At 45.1% G+C, this 24070-nt stretch overlaps 1 protein-coding gene across 1 annotated transcript in view; it reads left to right on the forward strand.

Annotated features, from left to right (window-relative positions):
• The first annotated feature begins 5088 nt into the window (after positions 1-5088).
• gss (glutathione synthetase) overlaps positions 5089-24070 on the forward strand; it is a 57970-nt gene continuing 38988 nt past the window's right edge. The window contains exons 1-3 of the mRNA XM_043710808.2: positions 5089-5195; positions 18999-19136; positions 22034-22179. Of these exons, the coding sequence (XP_043566743.1) occupies positions 5145-5195; positions 18999-19136; positions 22034-22179 (335 nt within the window). The 5' untranslated portion in view covers positions 5089-5144. The remainder of the gene's footprint in view (positions 5196-18998; positions 19137-22033; positions 22180-24070) is intronic.

Below are 24070 nucleotides of genomic sequence, written 5' to 3' on the forward strand. Positions count from 1 at the left end.
GCTCTCCATCGCGGGTAAAAACCTGGTCATCAGGTGTGAGGTACTGTCAGTATTGTTATACGTGGCACAGGTCTGGCCTATTCCCAGAACCTGTGCTACTGCAGTCACCCGGGCCATCTTCCACTTCGTGTGGAGATCAAAGATGGACCGGGTCCAAAGAGATGTAATATACAAAGACCGGTGCAATGGGGGAAAAAACACACCCAATGCAACCTCACCCTGATGGCCACCTTTGTGTGTGGCTGCATCAAGCTGTGCGTGGATCCCCGGTACGCAAACACCAAGTGTCACTACGTACTGAGGTTCTACCTGTCCCTGGTGTTGCGAAGGATGGGCCTGGCCTCGCTGCCGCGGAACGCTCCGAGTAGTTGGACCGTTCCGTACCACCTGTCCTTCGTGGAGAAATTTATCAAGAAAAACACCTTTGACCACAAGTCCATTAGGAAGTGGTCAGCACGTAGTGTCCTTGAGACCCTTCGGGAAAAGGAGAGGGCAGATCCTGTTGAGCGGTTCCTTGAGCAGACTGTCAAAGCCATTTGGCAGAATGCCTCATCGCCAGAACTTTCCAACAAGCACCAAGACATGGCTTGGCTGGTAGTGAGAAGGGCTCTGCCTGTGAGATCATTTATGCACGCCCGGACTCTCTGCCGCACCGCACGCTGCCGTCGAAGCGGCTACGGGGGGGACGAGACTGTCACACACCTCCTTCTGGAATGTGCCTATGCAGAGGAAGTCTGGAGAGGAATGCAGTGGTGTCTGTCGAGGTTCGTCCCGAGCAGCGCCGTGACGCGGGACTCCGTGCTCTACGGCCTGTTCCCCGGGACGCACACCGAGACGAACATCAACTGTGCCTGGAGGATCATCAACTCGGTGAAGGACGCTCTCTGGGCGGTCCGAAACCTGTTGATCTTCCAGCTGAAGGAGTTGACCCCGACTGAGTGTTGCAGACTGGCACATTCCAAGGTCCAGGGTACGTGTTGAGGGACGCGCTGAAGCTTGGGGCAGCTGCCGCCAAGGCGCGGTGGGGAAAGACCACCATCTAACATCTGCCTGCCTAAGAAGAACAGGGGGCCCGTGCAGTCATTTGGGCTCCGCTGGCGTCTCAGCTCAATGTAATCGCACCAACCTGTGAATACGAATGATCACCCTGTTTCGATACGTAAAGAAATGGAATGTTTACAGAATGATGACATGTCCAATTGTATAGATTAAATATATATGAATAAAGTATATTTTTGAAATAAAAAAAAAGGTGGATGTAACATATCTGGAATTTCAGAAAGCATTTGATAAGGTTTTTCAAATTAGGCAACTTAATAAAAAAAAGTCCATGGTGTTGGAGGCAGTTTATTAGCATGGACAGACAAGTGGCTAACTAATAGAAGGCAGGGAGTTGATATAGGAAGTGTATTTTCAGGATGGCAACGTGTAACTGACTGAATGCCAAAGGTATTTGTGCTGAGGTCACAATTATTCACAAGAATTATTAATGATATGCATGAAGAAAGTAAATGTATTATAGCCATAGGCAGATTTTTAATTATTAAGGGATCAAGGGTTATGGGGAAAAGGCAGCAAAATAGATTTGAGGTTTACAGATCAGCCATGATCTCATTGAACTAAGATGAAAGAACAAAGAACATTACAGCACAGGAACAGACTCTTTGGCCCTCCAAGCCTCCGCTGATCCAGATCCTCTATCTAAACCTGCCGCCTATTTTCTAAGGATCTGTATCCCTCTGCTCCCTGCCCATTTATGTATCTGTCTAGATACATCTTAAATGATGCTATCATGTCCATTTCTACGACCTCCTCTGGCAATGCATTCCAAGCACCCAACATCCTCTGCGTAAAGAACTTTCCACATATATCTCCCCTAAACTTTTCCCCTCTCACTTTGAACTTGTGACCTCTAGTAATTAAGTCCCCCACTCTGGGAAAAAGCTTCTTGTTACAAGATACTGTCTATAGCTCTCATGATTTTATTGACTTCAGTCAGGTCCCCCCTCAACCTCTGCCTTTCTAATGAAAATAATCCTAATCTATTCAATCTCTCTTCATAGCTAGCGCCCTCCATACCAGGTAACATTCCGGTGAATCTCCAAAGCATCTACATCCTTTTGGTAATGTGGTGACCAGAACTGTGCACAGTATTCCTTGACATTGAATGAAGCATGCAGGTACAGCAGGTAGTGAAGAAGGCTAATGGCATGCTGGCCTTCGTAACAAGAGGGATTGAGTATAGAAGCAAAGAGGTTCTTCTGCAGCTGTACAGGGCCCTGGTGAGACCACACCTGGAGTACTGTGTGCAGTTCTAGTCTCCAAATTTGAGGAAAGACATTCTGGCTATTGAGGGAGTGCAGCGTAGGTTCACAAGGTCAATTCCTGGAATGGCGGGATTACCTTACACTGAAAGACTGGAGCGACTGGGCTTGTATACCCTTGAGTTTAGAAGACTGAAAGGGGATCTGATTGAGACATATAAGATTATTAAAGGATTGGACACTCTGGAGGCAGGAAACATGTTTCCGCTGATGGGTGAGTGCCGAATCAGAGGACACAACTTAAAAATACAGGGTAGACCATTTAGGACAGAGATGAGGAGAAACTTCTTCACCCAGACAGTGGTGGCTGTGTGGAATGCTCTGCCCCAGAAGGCAGTGGAGGCCCAGTCTCTGGATTCATTTAAGAAAGAGTTGGATAGAGCTCTCAAGGATTGTGGAATCAAGGGTTATGGAGATAAGGCAGGAACAGGATACTGATTAAGGATGATCAGCCATGATCATATTGAATGGTGGTGCAGGCTCGAAGGGCAGAATGGCCTACTCCTGCACCTATTGTCTATTGATATAGCTGAGCATACATCCATTTAAGACATATAAGACCATAAGAAGTAGGAACAAGAGTAGGCCATTCAGCCCCTTGGATCTGGTCCACCATTCATTGGAATCATTGCTGATCCAATATCCATCATGTTCATTTTCCTGTTCTGTCCCCATAGCCCTTTATTCCCCTACTGGTCAAGAATCTATCTCAGCCTTAAATAGATGCAAGGCTGTTCCAGCCTCCACCACTTCCTCTGGCAGCTCATACACGCACTATCCTCTGTGTGAAAACGTTGCCCTTTTGGTCCCTTTTAAATTTTTCCCCTCTCACCTTAAACCTATGCACTCCAGTTTTGGACTCTCCCACCCCAGGGAAAAGACCTTGGCTATTCACCCTATCTATGCCCCTCATGATATTACAAACCTCTATAAGATCACCCCTCAGCCTCCAATGCTTCAGGGAAAATAGTCCCAGTTTATTCAGCCTCTCCCTATCTGGATGGGTATATGAATAGGAAAGGTTTAGAGGGATATGAGCCAAGTGCTTGCAAAAAGGACTAGAATAATTTAGGATATCTGGTTGGCATGGATGAGTTGGACCGAAGGGTCTGTTTCCATGCTGTACATCTCTATGACTCTCTGTGGCAAGGAGTTCCAAAGATTCACAACCCTCTGACAAAAGAAATTCCTTCTCATCTCAGTCTTAAATTGGTGACCCTTTATTCTAAGACCAAACAATCTGGTCCTAGATTTTCCCATGAGGGGAAACGTCCTCTCAAAAGTTACGCTGTTGGGACCCCTAAGGATTGTTCAGTGGTTAGCACTACTGTCTCACTGCACTGGGTACCTGGGTTCAATGCCACCCTCAGGAGACTACCTGTGTAAAGTTTTGATTTGGAGATGCCGGTGTTGGACTGGGGTGTACGAAGCTAAAAATCACACAACACCAAGCACTAGCTTTCAGAGCACTGCTCCTTCTCCACAACCACCTGATGAAGGAGCGTCACTCCGAAAGCTAGTGCTTCCAATTAAACCTGTTGGACTATAACCTGGTATTGTGTGATTTTTACCTGTGTAAGGTTTGCCTATTTTCCCCGTTCTTGGGCGGGTTTCCTCCAAAGATGTGCAGGTTGGTTGGATTGGCCACACAAAATTGCTCCATGTGGATTAATGGGGATGAGGTTGGATGCTGTTTGGTGCAGTTTCAATGGGCTGAATGGCCTCTTTCTGCACTGTATGTATCCTATGAATCCTCTATGTGTCAATCAGATCTACTCCCATTCTCCAGTTGTGCTGTTTCTATTTCTTTTATGAGAGTTCTCTGAACAGGTTGATTGCCCCTCACCCTGCCAGCTCCCTGCCTCCTAGAGGTCAGCCCAGCCTGAGGCGGCGCTGTGGGCCCTTTCCAATCACGTGCTGCTCCTGGAACCTGGCGGAGGCTCCAGGAGCGTGGACGGCGCCATCGTCTCCATGGCAGCGTGACGTCTGGCGCGCGTCTGGGCGGGTCCGCATGAGTCTGATTGCCGTCGGGATTGACGATCGAATCGTCTGTGACGGTTACGAATGCCGCCAGTCAGCCTCACGGGGCGGGAATGATGTGCCTTGCGCCGCTTGTAATTGGATATAGTCCGCGTCAATCATGAAGCAGGGGCCGGGTCTAATCCGTAGTCGGGTTCGTGGTTGGACGTCGCGTGTGGGTCTTCGCACAATCCATCTGTAATTGGCTAGACGTGCCATCAATCATGAGCTGGGCACACGCCCTGGTATGGATTGGTGCCTGGGTGACGGGGTAGGGGGCAATCGTTAACCTATGATTGGCTGGAGACGCTTGGCGTCAGGAGCTAGGGGCGGGTCCATAGCGGTATCGAGGCCGCGATTGGTTCCAGGATTATCGAGGTTCGTCCCATGTTTCATCGATGATTGACTGAATGTCAGTTGGCGGCAGGCCTTGTCCAACCCCGTGATTGGCGGAGAGGTGTGCTGGGATGCGTTCCCGGAGCCACCTGTGACTGGATGCAACTACCGTCAGTCAGAAGGCGAGTGGGCAGGCCGGTTGTCGGCCGGGACAGCGATTGGTGAAAGTGATGGGGGGGGGGGTTCGGACATGGAGGCGCATTTGATTGGCTGGAATCGCCACCAGTCAGTGCCGGGGGTGGGCGGCCCGCGACTGTGATTGGTGATAGGGGAGGAGCGGCATTGGAGAGCCACCTGTGATTGGCCGCAGCCGCTGTCAGTCAGGGCAAGGCGAGGGGGCGGGGCCTGGCAAGTGTATCCAAATTTTGTTACAACGTTTTGTGGCGAGTTGTTGGCGGGAGCAGGATGCAAGGGAGGCTGCCCAGTCTGATTGTGCCCAGGAAGGCAGACAGTGAGGTAATTACTGACCTAACACCTTTAATATTCCCCACCTCTTGCACCGCATGCGGATATGGTTCTTTTTATTTGCTTTAAACAATCAAAAACTTTTGAAGCGATTGAGATGAATGTCTTGAAATAAAAGAAACAAGAATAGGGACTTCAGTGTTTCGTTTGCAGTGGTGCAGGGGGTGTCTCAGAGCTGCTTTCTCTCGCGTAGACGTCGCCAGACTCGCTGAGTTTCTCCGGCAATTTAAAGGCGGTCCGACAGGGAGAGGGAGGGATTGATGGATAACTGCTTCTCCCCCCCCCCCCCCGGAATTGAGTTGAATTCGGTGCCGAGGGAGCCGCTTGAGGTAAAACTCGAGCCCCTTGGTCCCTTTTCCCAGGGTTTTCCGTTCAGAACACTGACCGCAGGGCTCCTGAGGCCAGCCCGACCTTTGTACCGGGGCCTGCTGAGCCACCGCGCAGTCAGCAAGGCCGTCTCCTCTCCTCCATCCGCATCGCCCTGCCTCCCCACAGGGTCAACTGAGAGCTTGTGTCATTCATTTAACAAAAATAAAGTGCCTCTTTATTTTCGGTTCCGCTGATCGTCATTAGGTAATTCTCCAGTAACTCTCTCTACTGTGGTTCGCTTACATTTGGGACATGGGGTTGGGTCTCAACTGTTGGTAATTAATAATCAATGACATTGACAATGGCAATGAGTGCGGGTTGCTAAATGTGCTGAAGACACGAAGGTGAGGGGGAATCTCACGTTGTCAGCAGGACACAGGGAGCCTGGGAATGTATTGTACTTCGAGAAGTTGAGGGGGGCGCGGGGTAAGAAATGGAGGGAGGTGGGGCAGGTAAAAGCCGCGATCACTGCGGTCATCTCTTTCTGGTGAAGAATACCCCATCAGCACAGGCCTCACTTTCCCTAGTATTTGTACCAGTGCTCCACGAACCAGAACCCACCTCTCCCACGCTAGTCTGTTGGCTGAGGGGTTTGAGTCATAGAGATGTACAACACGGAAACAGACCCTTCGGTCCAACTCGCCGACTAGGTATCCCAACTCAATCTAGTCCCACCTGCTGTTTGGTTAGCTAAGTTGGCAGGAAGGCTGGTTTGTGATGCCAACTGCAAGCATTCACTTCCCATGCCAGATGATGTTGCCCTGAAGGACTGTCCTTCTCAATCTCTCTCCTTGACTGAGGCATGGGTGACCCTCAGGTTAAAGGCCACTAGTTATCTACCACTCCTCATGAGAGAGCAGCCAGATGGTCTCGTAAGACTATTGTACCTTTACCGTTACCTTTTACATCTCTTAAATCTCATTTACATTTGTCAGAAGTCCACACAATAGCAGGTTTGGAGCAAAAGGTTTATTTGAAATTACAATCGTTTGGAGTGCTGCTCCTTCATCAGGTGAAGTTCACCTATAACTGGGTGTCTTGTGACTTTTGACTTTGTCTACCCCAGACCAATATCAACACCTGCATATTATTTATATCTCACTAATTTGGACCTGACTCAAGTGATTAGATTAGATTACTTAGTGTGGAAACAGGCCCTTCGGCCCAACAAGTCCACACCGACCTGCCGAAGTGCAACCCACCCAGACCCATTTCTCTACATTTACCCCTTCACCTAACACTACGGGCAATTTAGCATGGCCAATTCACCTAACCTGCACATTTTGGATTGTGGGAGGAAACCGGAGCACCCGAAGGAAACCCATGCAGACACAGCGAGAAAGTGCAAACTCCACACAGTCAGTTGCCTGAGGTGGGAATTGAACCCGGGTCACTCGTGCTGTGAGGCAGCAGTGCCAACCACTGTGCCACCGTGCCGCCCACATAATCCAGTGATTATTACCTTTTGAGATTCTGCTTTGTGGTTTAGTTTTTACTTGCACATATTCCTTGAAGAGAACCTCTTCACTAGTCTTGCCCATGTCACTGGTGTCTAAATGGAACCCCTCCCCCACTTCCTCTAGGTGTTCCTGTAACTGTGCCAACCTTTGAGGAGTGAGAAGTCAGTGGACGCACATGTTGATGAATCATCTGAGTGACTGTGGGGCTCAGAGGGGACATTAATCTATACCTCTCATTCAAAGTTTCACTCCAGACCTGAGGAGCAAAGCTGAACCCTGGCACAGCGTAGGGAATACACCCTTCTGGGTTGTTGCTCTTTGCTCCAGAGAACAGTGTCTACCTCCCTGAATGTACTGTCCTGACCTACCACTGCGTTCTTTTTAATTCTTCTCACTGCTTGACCTGCGCTGCCAGGGTCAATTTGTTTAACCAAGCTGCAGTCTTTGCCCTAGTCCATACAAGCTGCAAGAACTTCAAACTTGTACACAATCCTGTGATTGTATATGCAGCAAAGTTATGACAGGCTTGTATAAGCGAGGAAATGAAAACCAAACTTCCCTTTGGCTGATTGTGCAAGGACTGAAGCACAGATTTCAATACCTGGCCAACAGATATAAACAGGAATTTGAAGAACATTTTTGTGTGTTTGCTTATTAATCTGGAGCTCAGTGCCCACGAGGTTGGGTGAGGAGGATGCAGGGAGGCTTCAAGGTGATTCAGACAAGTTGAGCAAGTTGTAGAGACAGTACGGTATGCTAAATGTCGATTCATTCAGTTCAGTGTAAACAATAAAACTGGAAAGCTGGATTATCATTTAAATGATATTGAGAAATGTGGATGTACAAATGCATCTAGGTGTCATTGTGTACCAGTCGATGAGAGGAGACAGGCCAGTGCAGCAAACAATTAGATGGACAAATGTAATAACAGCCTTTATTGCAAGAGGTTTTGAGTTCAGATGTAGGGATACTTTGCTGCAATTTACAGGGCCTTGGTGGGATCAAACCTGGAATATTGGGTGCAGTTTTGGTGTCCCTATGTAAAAAAAGGATAAACTTGCTAAATGAGTAAATGAAGTGTAGTGGAGGTTCACCAGGCTGATGTCAGGGATGGCTGGACTGTTGTGAGGAGAGAGAGTCAGTCATACAGCATGGAAACACATCTGTCTGTCCAACTAGTCCAAGCCGACTACGTTCCCAAACTAAACTAGTCCCGTCTGCCTGCGCTCGGTCCATATCCCTCCAAACATTTCTTATTCATGTACTTATCCAAATGTCTTTTAAACATTGTAACGGTATCGCACGTCCTCAGTCAGTTCATTCCACACACAAACCACTCTCTGAATTAAAAAAGCTGCCCCTCGTCTCATTGTTTAAAAACTTTCTCCTCTCACCTTTTAAAAAAAATCCCCTCTAATTTTGAACACCCCCAAATTGGGAAAAAGACCTTTGCTATTCACCTTATCTATGTCCCTCCTGATTTTATAAACCTCTCTAAGGTTACCCCTCAACCTCACTACACTCCAATATGTGGATGTATGTACGAGAGAAGGTGCAAAACCTATTTTTTGGGAAATAAGACAGGGCAGGTGACTGAGGTATCATGGGGGAGCACTTTGGGGCCAGCGACCATAATTCTATTAGTTTTAAAATAGCAATGGAAAAGAAGAGACAGATCTCTAAATTGGAGGAAGGCTAATTTTGACAGTATTAGGCAAGAACTTTCAAAAGCTGATTGGGACAGCTGGAAAATGCGAAGCCTTCAGAAATGAGATAACGAGAGTCGAGACAATATACTCCTATTAGGGTGAAAGGAAAGGCTGGTAGGTGCAGGGAATGCTGGATGACTAGAGAAATAGAGGGTTTTGTTAAGAAAAAGAAGGAAGCATATGTCAGGCACAGACGGGAGAGATCGAGTGGCAGTAGGAGCATACTTGAGGGAAATCAGGAGGGCAAAAAGGTGACATGAAATAGCTTTGGCAAACAGGGTTTGGTAGAATCCAAAGGGACTTTACAAATACATTAAGGACATTATGGTAACTAGGGAGAAAATAGGGCCCCCTCAAAGATCTGCAAGGCAGCCCATGTGTGGAGCCGCAGGAGATGGGGGAGATACTAAACGATTATTTTTCATCAGTATTTACTGTGGAGGAGGACATGGAAGATATAGAATATGGAGAAATAGATGGTGACATCTTGAAAAATGTCCATATCACAGAGGAGGAAGTATTGGATGTCCTGAAATGCATAAACGTGGATAAATCCCCAGGACCTGATCAGGTGTACCCTAGAACTCTGTGGGAAGCTAGGGAAGTGATTGCTGGGCTCCTTGTTGAGATATTTGGATCATCGATAGTCACAGGTGAGGTGCCAAAAGACTGGAGATTGGCTAACTTGGTGCCACAGTGTAAGAAAGGTGGTAAGGACAAGCCAGGGAACTATAGACTGGTGAGCCTGACGTCGGTGGTGGCAAGTTGTTGGAGGGAATCCTGAGGAACAGGATGTACGTGTATTAGGAAAGGCAAGGACTATTAGGGATAGTCAACATGGCTTTGTGCGTGGAAAATCATCTCTCGTTTTTTGAAGAAGTAACAAAAAGGATTGATGAGGGCAGAGCGGTATGATCTATATGAACTTCAGTAAGGTGTTTGACAAGGTTCCCCATGGGAGACTGGTTAGCAAAGTTAGATCTCATGGAATACAAGGGGAACTAGCCATTTGGATACAGAACTGGCTCAAAGGTAGAAGACAGAGGGTGGTGGTGGAGGGTTGTTTTTCGGAGTGGAAGCCTGTGACCAATGGAGTGCCACAAGGATCGGTGCTGGGTCCTCTACTTTTTGTCATTTATGTTCACATCCAAATCATTTATATAAGAGATATTGTTAGTAAGTTTGCAGATTACACCAAAATTGGAGGTGTCGTGGACGTGAAGAAGATTACCTCAGCGTACAACGGGATGTTGACCAGATGGGCCATTGGGCTGATCAGAGCAGGACTTGTACACTTAATGGTAAGGTCCTAGGGAGTATTGCTGAACGAAGAGACCTTGGAGTGCAGGTTCATAGTTCCTTGAAAGTGGAGTCACAGGTCAACAGGATAGTGAAGAAAGTGTTTGGTATGCTTTCCTTTATTGGTCAGAGCATTGAGGCTAGGTGGGAGGTCATGTTGAGGCTGTACAGGACATTGTTTTGGCAACCTTTGGAATATTGCATGCGATTCTGGTCTCCTTTATATCCAGAGGATGTTGTGAAACTTGAAAGGATTCAGAAAAGATTTTCAAGAATGTTGTCAGGGTTGGAGGATTTGAGCTACAGGGAGAGGCTGAACAGGCTGGGGCTGTTTTCCCTGGAGCATCAGAGGCTGAGGGGTGACCTTATAGAGGTTTACAAAATCATGAGGGCCATGAATAGGATAAATAGACCAAGTCTTTTCCCTGGGGTTGGGGAATCCAGAACTAGAAGGCATAGGTTTAGAGTGAGAAGGGAAAGGTATAAAGGAGACCTAAGGGGCAACTATTTCACGCAGAGGGTGGTACGTATACTGAATGAACTGCCAGAGGAAGTGGTGGAGGCTGGGACAATACAGCATTTAAAAGGCATCTGAATGGGAATATGAATAGGAAGGCTTTCGAGGGATATATGCCAAGTGCTGGCAAATGGGACTAGATTAAGTTAGGATATCTGGTCAGCATGGACAAGTTGGACTGACATGTCTGCTTCTGTGCTGTACATCTCTGACTCTGACTCTGACTCCCCAGGCCCTACCATTAATTGTGCAAGTCCTTCCCAGGTTTGTTTTACCAAAATGCCACACCTCTCATTTATCTTAATTAATCCATCTTCCACTCCTCAGCCCATTGGAAGATCACTTTGTAATATTAGAAAACTCTAATTGGAAGGTCATTAGAATTTGTAACCTGCTTCAGAATAAATACAATCAAAAATACAAAAAAAACCACCTGGCCCAAATATCCAAAATAGCTGTTAACTTTATGTAAATATTTTAAGCACCATTTCAGAATGCATATCAAACAAAAACTGAATTGCAATACTTTTTGTAAAGCAATGGTTGCTTTGGATTGGATTCACTAGAGTTTCAAAGGACGAGAGGGTGTGAAACATATAAAATTCTAACAGGCTGTATAAACTAGGTGGAGGGTGGATGTTTCCCTAATTAGGGTGTGTTGAAACCAGGGGTCACAGTCTTGGGATATGAGGTAGCCATTTAGGGCTGAGATGAGGAAACATTTCTTCACTCAGAGTGAATCTGTGGAATTCAGTACGACAGAAGGCTAGGTCACTGAATGTATTCAAGAAAGATTTTTTTTTCTCTATATTAATGGTGTCATGGTATGGAGAGAAAGTGAGGATACGGCATTGAGGTGGAGGATCAACAATGATCAGTTGACAGAACTGAAGGACCTACTCCCAGTTTCTGTGCAGAGGTGGAAATGAATCATTTTGGAAAGAAATTGGTTAGGCACTTGACAACAATGAGTCTGTGGGGCAGTGGGGAATGAGCAGGCAGGTGGGACGGACTGGATTGTTTCATGGGGAACTTGTGTAAATTTGATGGACAAACTTTCGTAAGTAACCTCCCGTCTCCCTTCCCATAATATGTCCTCCATTCTTAAAGGATGGTTTTTGCCTGTCATTTTTTTCACCAGAAATTTTAAGTTGAAAGGAATTTACCTCGTACATTCCTAAATTTTTCAGTTTGTACCCTGTATCCCTCCAGGTTTTACTGGTACAATTCAGTTTCAGATAACTAGGGTGACGATGGTTCTGTGGTTATGTCACTGCACTGAAAAATCCAGAGGTTCCCCCACCCCGCAAAAAAAAACCCAGAGGCCACCAACCCCCCCCACCCCGCTGCAAAAGCTGATGAATGCTGCCCAGCCACTGGGTCAAACCCCCCCACCCCCCCCAGCAGATAGTCAGCTTTGTCCCCATGGCATTGACCATGACTGTATTGTTGTTTTGGTGTAAAAGCGATTTGTTCATGAATGCTCTTTTGAGAAAGAAATCTTAACTGGTTTGGCCAACATGTGAGTCCACACACAGTGCGGTTCATTTTTAAACTGACCCGTGAAATGGCTGATTAAACCACTCGCGTCAAGGAAAATTATAAACAGGGGGCAACAAATGCTGACCTTACCAACAATGCCCACGAAAGAATAAAGTACAACAGGTAGGAGTAATGATGTTCTCCAAAGAATCAATGATTACCTCCCTTGCTACCTCTGCTTCACAGAAAAGGTAAAATAGAGCATTAACTAAAAGTAGACTTGCTTTTTGATTATATCTTGATGTACAGGAGCCGGTGTTGGACTTGGTGGACAAAGTTTAAAAATTGCACAATACAAGGTTATAGTTATTTGGCAGCACTAGCTTTCGGAGAGCTGCTCCTTTATCAGATAGCTAGTGTTTACAAGTAAACCCTTTGGACTATAATCTGGTGTTGTGTAGTTTTTAACCTTATTACATCTTGCGTGACTTTAGGACTTTCCTCAGTAGTTTACAGCAAATACGATATATTTGAAGTGTTCAATGGGACAGCGAATGTGCACACAGCCAGCTCTGCCAAACACTGATGTGATAATCGCTAAATCATCTTGTGTTGAGTTTGAGGAATAAATATTGGTCACCTCACCCAGGATACCTTCGATTTTCCTCTTTGCACATGTTCAGTTGTTTTCTTTTGTGCCTCTGAGGGTTGGGGATGGCTGGAATTTGACTTCATGAAACCTGACTCCTTAAGTAGTGCAGCCCTCCCTCAGCCCTGGCCTGACATCAATCTCGATATAGTTCTCTAATCTCTGGATTTCAAAAAAGCACTGTTTGGGCAAGTGTACCATCAAATTCACAATTTAAGTTTTCGCTCGCGTGGTAGAGAGAAACTTTAAAGGTGGGTCAGTAACCAGAGGATTAAAGGATTAAAGAGAACTAACAAAAAAGAACTGGGGAGAGTTGGAACATTTCTTTCCAGTGTTTTGGAGTGCATTCTTTGAAAGGGTGGTGTAGATAGGTGCCTTTGTGATTTGTTTATTTTTCCCAAAGGGGTTGGTTTGAAAATTGAAAAGGAAACAATTCCAAGGCTGTAAGGAAAGGGTGGTGCTGCTGAACTGACTGCCCAATGCTTTCAAAGAGCTTTCACATTTTTCAGAGAATGGTCAAGTTTATTTGTCACAGTCAGGGCGGGACTGACAGCACTCTGACAGTGTCCTGGAGCTATTAGGAATTGAGATATATTCTGCTGTTACCTACCCACCAGAAGGTATTGAGGCATTTACTATAAAATGCTTTTTGTTGTCTTTGGACAAAGTCATTCCTGCGTCCATTGGGGATAAATCCTTTCAATTCCTTTTCCCATTCTCTTTCCTTCTGCAACATAAGCAGAGCCTGCACCTCCCCAGTGCTTTACAGTAGTTGACATAGATTAATGTAATTTTTCTTATAAAGTCATTCACTCGATATGGGCAGTACTGGCTCGTCCAGCATTTATTGCCCCATTTCTCCTCCAGTGTGGTTCTGGATCACATGTAGGCCAGACCAGGTGAGGATGGCAGATTTCCTTCCCTAAAGGACATTGCCCTTTTTAATTTACAATATGAGGTCGTTATCATTAAAGCTTTTTATTCCAGAGTACATAGGAACCTCGATTATCTGAAAGAGGTGGGCGGGCACTCTTTCTTTCGGATAATTGATTATTCGGTTAATTGATTTCCTCTGGGGCTCGGAGTTTTCTGTGAAGTCTGCTCCCCGTTCAGGAGACGAGGCAAAAGCACACTGTGTGCAAGACCCTGCCCCCACTGCCTGCCCACCCCCAACCCCGTCCTCCAACCCCAGCTGCCCCCAACCCTGTCCAACACCACCCTGTCCCCAGCCCATCCAACACCCCATTCAAAACCCCCGCCCTGCCTGCCCCCGGGGCAGCCGGACTGTACACCAACAGTCAGGCTGCTGCTGCCTTTGTGGGATAAGACTCCAAATAGCGTACGCGCACAGTGTTTTGACAGGTTGTACCTTTGCCCTGTACAGGACAATGTGGGAGAGATTATCTGGGGGAGGGGAGGGGGGTGCACACACCCCTGTGTAGAACTCCAGGGAAGTGTTGGGGGGGAGAGAGCACGGGCAGTCAGTCAGTCGTTTACAGACGGTGTCTGGACTGTCCAGGACTGTCTCGGCAGCATTTCGGTGAGCCGAGTTTGTTTTTAATCGCTGTACGTGTAAACAAAAGACACCATCGGTTGAAACAGCTCTTTGACATAATGTTTCTATTGGGACCTTGAGATCACCTTTGGATAATCCAATATTCGGATAATTGATATTCAGATAATAGAGGTTCCTCTGTATTTCTATTGAATTCAGATACGACGATCTACTATGATGGGATTTGAACGTATGTACTTGAACATTTGCCTGGGTTCTGTGTTACTCATCTACTGGCATTACCACTACACCAGCATCTCCCCTAGGAAGGGTGCTCGAGGATTTTGACCATTGAGTAGATGATGCTCGATAGCACTATTTGATGTTTCTGGAGCAGAAGTCTTCAGTACTGTTGCTAGAATGTTCTTGCACGTTCAGGGCCTTCAGTCGATTCTTGATATTAGGCAGAGAGAATTGACTTATCTGAAGACTGAGATAAGATGAGGGAAAGGAGCATCTGTGTTGCTGGGATCTCAGGAGGAGGCAGTGATGGATCCTCCACATCTGACTGAAAATGTTTCAGCCTTGTCTTTGGCATTGATGTCCTGGCACCTTCCCATTGAGGACGGGGAGTATTTGTAGAGTCTCCAAACCCTGTTGTTTCATTGTTCCCCACCATTCATAATTTCACTACAAAGTTTTGATCTGATGCATTAGTTGTCAAATTGCATAGCTCTGTCTGTTGCATGCTACTTCTGTTTGCCATACCAGTAGCCTTGTGTTCTTATGCAATTTCTGAACTAAATGACAAGTTGTTACGAAGTTGTTAGGTGTTCTTGTACATCAGTCGATGAAAGCAAGCATGCAGGTACAGCAGGCAGTGAAGAAAGCTAATGGCAAGCTGGCCTTCATAACAAGAGGAATTGAGTACAGGAGTGAAGAGGTCCTTCTGCAGCAGTATAGGGCCCTGGTGAGACCGCACCTGGAGTTTTGTGTGCAGTTTTGGTCTCCAAATTTGAAGAAGGACATTCTGGCTATTAAGGGAGTGCAGTGTAGGTTCACGAGGTCAATTCCTGGAATGGCGGGACTATCATATGTAGAAAGATTGAAGCGACTGGGCTTGTATACCCTTGAGTTTAGAAGGATGAGAGGGGATCTGATTGAGACGTATAAGATTATTAAAGGATTGGACACTGGAGGCAGGAAATGTGTTTCCATTGATGGGTGAGTCCAGAACCAGAGGACACACTTTAAAAATAAGGGGTAGGCGATTTAGAACAAAGTTGAGGAGAAACTTCTTCACCCAGAGTGGTCGATATATAGAATTCTCTGCCTCAGAAGGCAGTGGAGGCCAAGTCTCTGGAGATGGATAGAGCTCTTCAAGATAGTGGAATCAAGGGTTACGGTGATAAGGCAGGAGCAGGATACTGATTGTCGATGATCAGCCATGATCATAATGAATGTGATGCTGGCTCAAAGGGCCGAATGGCCTCTTCCTGCACCTATTGACTATTGAAAATAGTGGGGTGTTAAATATCGAGGAGGTTACAAGAGATCACTGGAACGTATAGATCAGTGGGCTGATCAGTGGCAGGTAGAACCCATTCCAAATAAATATGAGGTGATACACTTATAGAGTCATAGAGATGTACAGCATGGAAACAGACCCTTCGGTCCAACCCGTCCATGCCAACCAGATATCCCAACCCAATCTAGTCCCACCTGCCAGCACCTGGCCCATATCCCTCCAAACCCTTCCTATTCGTATACCCATCCAAATGCCTCTTAAATGTTGCAATTGTACCAGCCTCCAACACATCCTCTGGCAGCTCATTCCACACACGTACTACCCACTGTGTGAAAAAGTTGCCCCTTAGGTCTCTTTTAGATCTTTCCCCTCTCACCCTAAACCTATCCCTTCTAGTTCTGGACTCCCCGACCCCAGGGAAAAGACTTTGTCTATTTATCCTATCCATTACCCTTATGATTTTGTAAACCTCTATAAGGTCACCCCTCAGCCTCCGCTCCAGGGAAAACAGCTCCAGCCTGTTCAGCCTCTCCCTGTAGCTCAGATCCTCCAAACCTGGTAACATCCTTGTAAATCTTTTCTGAACCCTTTCAAGTTTCACAACATCTTTCCGATAAGAAGGAGACCAGAATTGCACGCAGTATTCCAACAGTGGCCTAACCAATGTCCTGTACAGCCGCAATATGACCTCCCAACTCATGTACTCAATACTCTGACCAATAAAGGAAAGCATACCAAACGCCTTCTTTACTATCCTATCTACCTGTGACTCCACTTTCAAGAAGCTATGAACCTGCACTCCAAGGTCTCTTTGTTCAACAACACTCCCTAGGAGCTTACCATTAAGTGTATAAGTTCTGCTAAGATTTACTTTCCCAAAATGCAGCATCTCGCATTTATCTGAATTAAACTCTATCTGCCACTTCTCAGCCCATTGGCCCATCTGGTCAAGATCCTGTTGTAATCTGAAGTAGCCCTCTTCGCTGTCCACTACACCTCCAATATTGGTGTCATCTGCAAACTTACTAACTGTACCTCTGATGCTCGCATCCAAATCATTTATGTAAATGACAAAAAGTAGAGGACTCAGCACCGATCCTTGTGGCACTCCACTGGTCACAGGCCTCCAATCTGAAAAACAACCCTCCACCACCACCCTCTGTCTTCTACCTTTGAGCCAGTTCTGTATCCAAATGACTAGTTCTCCCTTTATTCCATGAGATCTAACCTTGCTAATCAGTCTCCCATAGGAAACCTTGTCGAACGCCTTACTGAAGTCCATATAGATCACATCTACTGCTCTGCCCTCATCTTCTTTGTTACTTCAAAAAAACTCAACCAAGTTTGAGAGGCATGATTTCCCACGCACAAAGCCATGTTGACTATCCCTAATCAGTCCTTGCCTTTCCAAATACATGTACATTCTGTCCCTCAGGGTTCCCTCCAACAACTTGCCCACCACTGAGGTCAGGCTCGCCAGTCTATAGTTCCCTGGCTTGTCTTTACTGCCCTTCTTAAACAGTGGTACCACGTTTGCCAACCTCCAGTCTTCCGGCACCTCACCTGTGACTATCGATGATACAAATATCTCAGCAAGTGGCCCAGCAATCACTTCTCTAGTTTCTCCACAGAGTTCTCAGGTACACCTGATCAGGTCTTGGGGATTTATCCACCTATAACTGTTTCAAGACATCCAGCACTTCCTCCTCTGAAATCTGGACATTTTGCAAGATGTCACCATCGATTTCCCTATAGTCTATATCTTCCATATCCTTTTCCAGAGTAAATACTGATGCAAAATATTCATTTAGTATCTCCCCCATTTTTTGTGGCTCCACACAAAGGCCGCCTTTCTGATCTTTGAGGGGCCCTATTCTCTCTCTCGTTACCCTTTTGTCCTTAATATATTTGTAAAAACACTTTGGATTCTCCATAATTCTATTTGCCAAAGCTATCTCATGTCCCCGTTTTGCCCTCCTGATTTCCCTCAAGTATACTGCTACTTTCTTTATACTCTTCTAAGGATTCACTCGATCTATCCTGTCTATACCTGACATGTGCTTCCTTCTTTTTCTTAACCAAATCCTCAATTTCTTTAGTCATCCAGCATTCCCTATACCTACCAGCCTTCCCTTTCACCCTGACAGGAATATACTTTCTCTGGATTCTTGTTATCTCATTTCTGAAGGCCTCCCATTTTCCAGCCGTCCCTTTACCTGCAAACATCTGCTAGAGTTTTGTCTACGTCATAGGATGGATGTGATTGCACTGATGAGGGTACAGAGGAGATTTTACAGGATGTTGCTTCAGCTCTAGATATTAATTATGAAGTTAGGTTGGATAAACTGGTTGTTTTCCTTTGAGCTGGGGAGGCTGAGGGAGGAGCATGGTTGAGATATACAAGATTGAGGAGCACAAATAGGATGGACTGAAACCTTCCTCTTCAGAGAGATCGGTGACCAGGGGCATAGATTTAAGGAAAAGGTCAGAAGGTATCGTCAGGATTTGTGGAAAAATATTTTCACCCAGAGGATGTTGGCAGTCTTGAACCTATTGCTGATTATGGTAACAGGCAGAAACCCTCCATAACATTTAAGAAGTATTTAGATATGCACTTGAGATGTCGAAGCATATAAGGCTATGGGCCACATGCTTAAAAATGGGATTAGAATAGTTGGGTTCTTTTGGCTGACGTGGGAGTGATGGGTTTTTTCTGTGACTTTGAGGACAGTCTATGAAAATGAGCGCCAACGATATGTGAGATTTATCCAGGGCACTTGATGAGGTGGGTTTGTTGCCATCATGCAAGATAAGGTGGGGACCTCGCATAAATATCATTTTAAAAAAAATTAATTCATGGAGTGTGCCAGAATTTATTGCCTATCTCTAGTTGCCTTTTCGATGTAGGTAGTGAATTGCCTTCCTCAACAAATCCAGTCCACTTGGTGGTGTTAGACCAGCAATCAATTAATAACTCCATATGCGCCCTCTCAGAACTACTGTCACATATTCCCTTTTTTTTTTAAACTCTTGAAGAAACTCTTGGTATCCAAGTTTAAATTTCCAGCTAGCGTTCTGTCATACTCTATTTTTTTTTTCCCTCCTGATTAATATTTTCTACAATTCTCTAATGTCTCTTATATTCTGTCCAGCAGCACTCGAGGATCCGAATGACGTGAGTTGAGAGGAGGGATGAGGTGAAGATGGTGAGAAGGTTGGAAGAAAGAATATGCGAACTTGTTGACATTCTAATGTTTCTGATTCTGGCTATATTGTTTTCTGGCAGGTGCTTTTGCCTCCAGTTGCTGATGATGAAGTGCTCCACAACAATAGCCTTATCCAACAGCTGATCGTAGCAGCAAAGGATGCAGCCCTTCTTCATGGCGTTCTCATGAGGACGAAAGAGGAGCCGTCTAGCTCTGAGGTTGGTCCTTTTGAGAGTCTTTGTTTTACACTAGCCAGAAGCAAGACTATTAGCCTCAAACAGCAGCTTGTATTTATCTTGTCGGCTTGTTCTCCGCCTGCACTTCACCTCCTGTCTCACATTCTAATAAACTTGTGCCTAACAAGTCACTTCACCTTCAATGATCAGATGTACAAATAAATCAATAGGATGCCTGTGCGATCACCAATATCAGGACTGTTAGCAAAAGCAGTTATGCAGAGGTTAGAACGAACTGCCCTTCCCACAATCCAGCCCAAGCTTTGGGTCCGCTATGTGGATGACAACTTTGTCATCCCGAGCCGCATCAAATCAGAAGAAACCCACAAACATTTAAACAACATCTTTACCGGTATAAAGTTCACCAAAGAGGAAGAGATTTCCCAGCCTAGATGTCCTGGTGGAACGCAAAGCCAATGGAGAGCTGCCGACCAGTGTTTACAGGAAAGCCACACACTGACCAGATACTCAACTACAGGAGCAATCATCCCAACACCCACAAATGGAGCTGCATCAGGACATTATTTAAACGAGCCGCAACGCACTGCAGCACCCAGAACTATGAGAAGCTGAGGAAAAAAACCTATACAACATATTCAGTAAGTTTTGAAAAGATTTGTAGCTCAGTTGAGGTTCTGGATGTAGGTTTGCTCGCTGAGCTGGAAGGTTCGTTTTCAGATGTTTTGTCACCCTGCTAGGTCAAAGTGCCTCAGGACAAAGCACTGCTGCTGTTTCCTGCTTTCTGTTTGTGTTTTGGTTTCCTTGGGTTGGTGATGTCGTTTCCCAATAAACTAATGTCACTTACAAAATACTGTGCAAGAACTATAACAAACACCACATTGGACAAACAGGCAGAAAACTAGCCACCAAGATACATGAACATCAACTAGCCACAAAAAGACATGACACACTCTCACTAGTATCTTTACATACAGATAAGGAAGGACACCACTTCGACTGGGACAACACATCCATCCTAGGACAAGCCAAATAGAGACACGCACGAGAATTCCTAGAGGCATGGTATTCCAACTGGAAGTCTATCAACAAACATGTTGACTTGGATCCTATTTACCACCCCCTGAGAAAAAGAACAGGAAATGACATCACCACAGGAAATGACATCTCCAATCCAAGAAAGCCAAAAGATATAAATACAAAGCAAGAAATATAAGTGCTTTGTCTGGAGGCTCACTGAAGATGTTACATAGTATGGTGATGAAACATCTGAAAATGAACCTTCCAGCTCAGTGAGCAAACCTACATCCATATTCAGGGACATTGGGTACCTGAAAAGCGCAGTCCACCAATTCCTACACAACACACCCAGAAACTCTAGCCATCCTGCCATACATTAAAGACATCTCAACGATGTCGACTAGAGTACTCTGGCCCCTAGACATCATGTTGGCTTACAAACCTACCAACATACTGGAACAGCTCCTGATGAATTTACAGGACCCTATACCCACAGCCAGCAGAATGAGCATCACATACAAAATACCCTGCAAGGACTGGAACCAACATTATGTTGGACAGATGGGCAGTAAGCTCGCCACCAGGACACATGAGCACACCAATTAGCCACCTAAAGACATGACCAACTGTCACTGGTATCTATGGACACAAATGAAGAGGGACACAAATTCAACTGGGACAATACATCCATCCTGGGACAGGCCAGACAAACACCTGCTCGGGAATTCCTAGAGGCCTGGCATTCAAACCAGAACTCCATTACCAAGCATGTCGATATGGGCCCCATTTACCAACCTCTCCGAAATAGAAATGGAAGTGATATCACCCACCACAACAAACTGAGACAGATAAATAGCAAGTGGGATGGAACACCAATGCTTCGTCAGAGGCTCACTGATAATGTTACCTAGCATGGTGACGAAACATCTGAAACCAAATCTACCAGCTCAGTGAGCAAACGTACAACCTAATTCATGAGAAAGAACTTGTATCTATGTAGTGCCTTTCATAAACCCAACACCAAAGTAATGTCTGTAACAGGTTAAGTGAAACCATTCTCATTGCTTTATATACTGACTACCTTTACTGGTGATTATGTTGCTGGATCAGTAATGCAGGAGCAAGGAGGGTCTAGGTGAGGAGCCAGACATGCACTCCATTCCCATTCTTACAATTTGGGGATGTGAATTCAGTTTATGAAAGTCAACAAGAGGCTGTTTCACTTTTACCCTGTAATCCATGGATTATCCTTGACCCTGATGTACTGCTAAAGGTTGATCCATATACACTCTCATCTCAAACTCTTTGATTTCTGAGTTGTCATGTTGACGTTTAGATTCTTGTATGAGCTCTCCCTATTTTTCTTCTCTTCCAGCTCTAGGCCTCCTAGAACTCCATAATTTCTCAGTTCTGATGTTTCTTTGCACCCTGCCCCAAACATTTCCTTTGTCCCATGATTGGTCGCTATCTTTTCTGCTATGTTGCTCAGGAATTGCCTCCTGAAATCTCTCTGCTGCCTTGTCCCTCCTTGGGCAGATGTTTGCTCCTTAAAGCTGATCACTGTTTGGCAAGAACGTGATCACTTGATCCACATATCTCTTCCTCTGACTTGACGATATTTGTTCTGTGTTATGTGCTTTGGGAGACTTTGATACATTTTAAGACTTAGTATAAATGCAAGTAAACAGACCTTCCGTTAGGACAAAGTCAGCACCCACGATATTAACCTGTCGTGTCCTATCACAGACTTGAATGGACCATCTTTGTGGTTCCATTAATGTTGTAAAACTTCCAGCAGTTGTTGTTTTTATTCTTTCTTGTATCCTTTATTTGTTGAATTCTAATATGTGTCAGACACCAAAATTAATTGATCGACACCATTTTTCTTTCTTTTTCAAAAGGCAACTAGCTATGCACCATTTAGTCTCTTCCCATCACCCGTACCGAAGAAACTGTTCACACAGGCGTGTGAGGTTCAACAAGACTTTAATATGCTGGTTGACAGAATAAGCCAGGACTCTGAATTTCTAACCAAAGTCCTAGCAAGGTAAGGCAATTGTACTGTCTTCTATCAAGTTGGACTTGGTAACCTAGACAGTGTATTTTCTGTTTTTTGATCAAAGCTATTGTATGGCAAGTCATCATTTTGGGTTTTGCCCCATACTACGTTGTTTCACTTGGAAAAACCTGTGTGTAATTGGGCCGTTGTGTGTACTTGGCACCAGGATTTCTGTTTCTGCTACCTTTTTCCACTATTGCCATTTAGAAACCATTCTCCCATTTGCCACTTCTCTCTCTCTCTTTTGTTTTGAGTTATTTCGCCTTCAATTTTTTTATTGTTTATTTTCTGATTAGAAAAGTCAAGCAGAACTTAAGCTTTTGTATTTGATTCAGTGAAAGAATTTGATTCACTTACATGATGACAAGTGTTTGATTATATTCACAGTTTTCGAGATTGGAATTCAAACTAGTGCCACATGCATGTTGGTTGGTTACTTTTGTGAAGGAGTGAATAATCCTGATCTATTGGAATATGCGATACGAGGCAGGCACCCTGGAGTGTTAATGGAAGGTTCTTAGTAATGTGCTGTGATTATGACTGGAAGGATCAAGATTGATGGTCATTAGCTTGTTTTTGGTTTAAGGTAATCCAGAATTGATTTTAGGTTTGGGAAAACTTGAGTTTGTAAGCCTTTGAGCACTTCTGTAGGATACCTGACTGGGGTCAGTAGCGCAATATATTTTCTGTTCTAAAAAAGGTAGAATAGTTCACGGCATAAGTTACCTTTAGTAGGAAGTTAGTTTGTGCAGTTTCCAGGCTGGAAGTGTTTGGTTAGACATCTGCATATTATTGAAAGCTAAGAGAATCTAAGCCCTCGGGTTTAAGGTTATTCATGTAAGAAAATTTTGCTCTTCGTGGGAAAGAACTGGGAAGAATCAGTTGAATAGAATATAAAGGTACGTCACAAAAGGGTTTCTATTTCTGGATGGTGGGGCCATACTGATGACATTGGAGCGTGTCTTTCTGTGAGTTTTAAAATTTTTAACATTTGTGTTCGCTATTTAGTTATGTTTGATTTTTTTTGTTTTTGGTTTGTTTGTTTTTTTTACTTTTCCGTTCTATTGTTGAAGAAAATTTTGCAGCCTTATGTACTTGTATTTCAGTGAATGACCAAAATGTTAAAATCCTAGAATCCCTACAGTGTGGAGGCAGGCCAGTTGGTCCACCGAGTCCACACTGACACTCCGAAGACCATCCCACCCAGACCCACCCTCTTATCCTATCCCTGTAACCCATCATTTCCTGCCTCACCTGCACATCTCTGGACGCTATGGGTAATTTAGCATGGCCAATCCACCTAACCTACACATCTTTGGACTGCGGGGAAAAAACTAGAGCACAGAGGAAACTCTGGCAGACACTGATAGAATGTACAAACTCCACACGTACGGTCGCTCGAGGGTGGAATCTAACCCGGGTCCGTGGCACTCTGAAGCAGCAGTGCTGACCTCTGAGCCGCTGTGCTACCTCAATAAAGTAATATGCATAACCAACCACACCAGGTTTCATTCTGGGCTCTGATTTTGTCCAGTAATGTCATCGGCTGGGATCGTAACACTTGACACGTGTGACTTTGTTTCGGTTCAAGTTGCACTTAGCCGGAACACAGCTGCAATGTTAAGTGAGGAGTTACTGTACTGGGAAGTTCTCTATTCTCCATTTTGTTCTGTTTCACATCACCCACTGTTTAGGAAGGCAATTTTTAGAAAGTTGTGTGTCTCCAAGAAAAGTTACGTAACAATATTGTGAGTACTGAATGATTGTGATGTGCCAGCTGACAAGGCTGAGCATGTTACAAACTACAAAACGTCCTGGTCAAACAGCACCCCATTATAGCAAGGGCAGATTGTCCTTGAATGGAGTGTCACTAGTTTAC

Source organism: Chiloscyllium plagiosum, unplaced genomic scaffold (genome assembly GCF_037043375.1).
Source record: "Chiloscyllium plagiosum isolate Xiang-an unplaced genomic scaffold, Cpla_swu_hap1 HiC_scaffold_15, whole genome shotgun sequence".
In the NCBI taxonomy this organism is placed as follows: Eukaryota; Metazoa; Chordata; class Chondrichthyes; order Orectolobiformes; family Hemiscylliidae; genus Chiloscyllium; species Chiloscyllium plagiosum.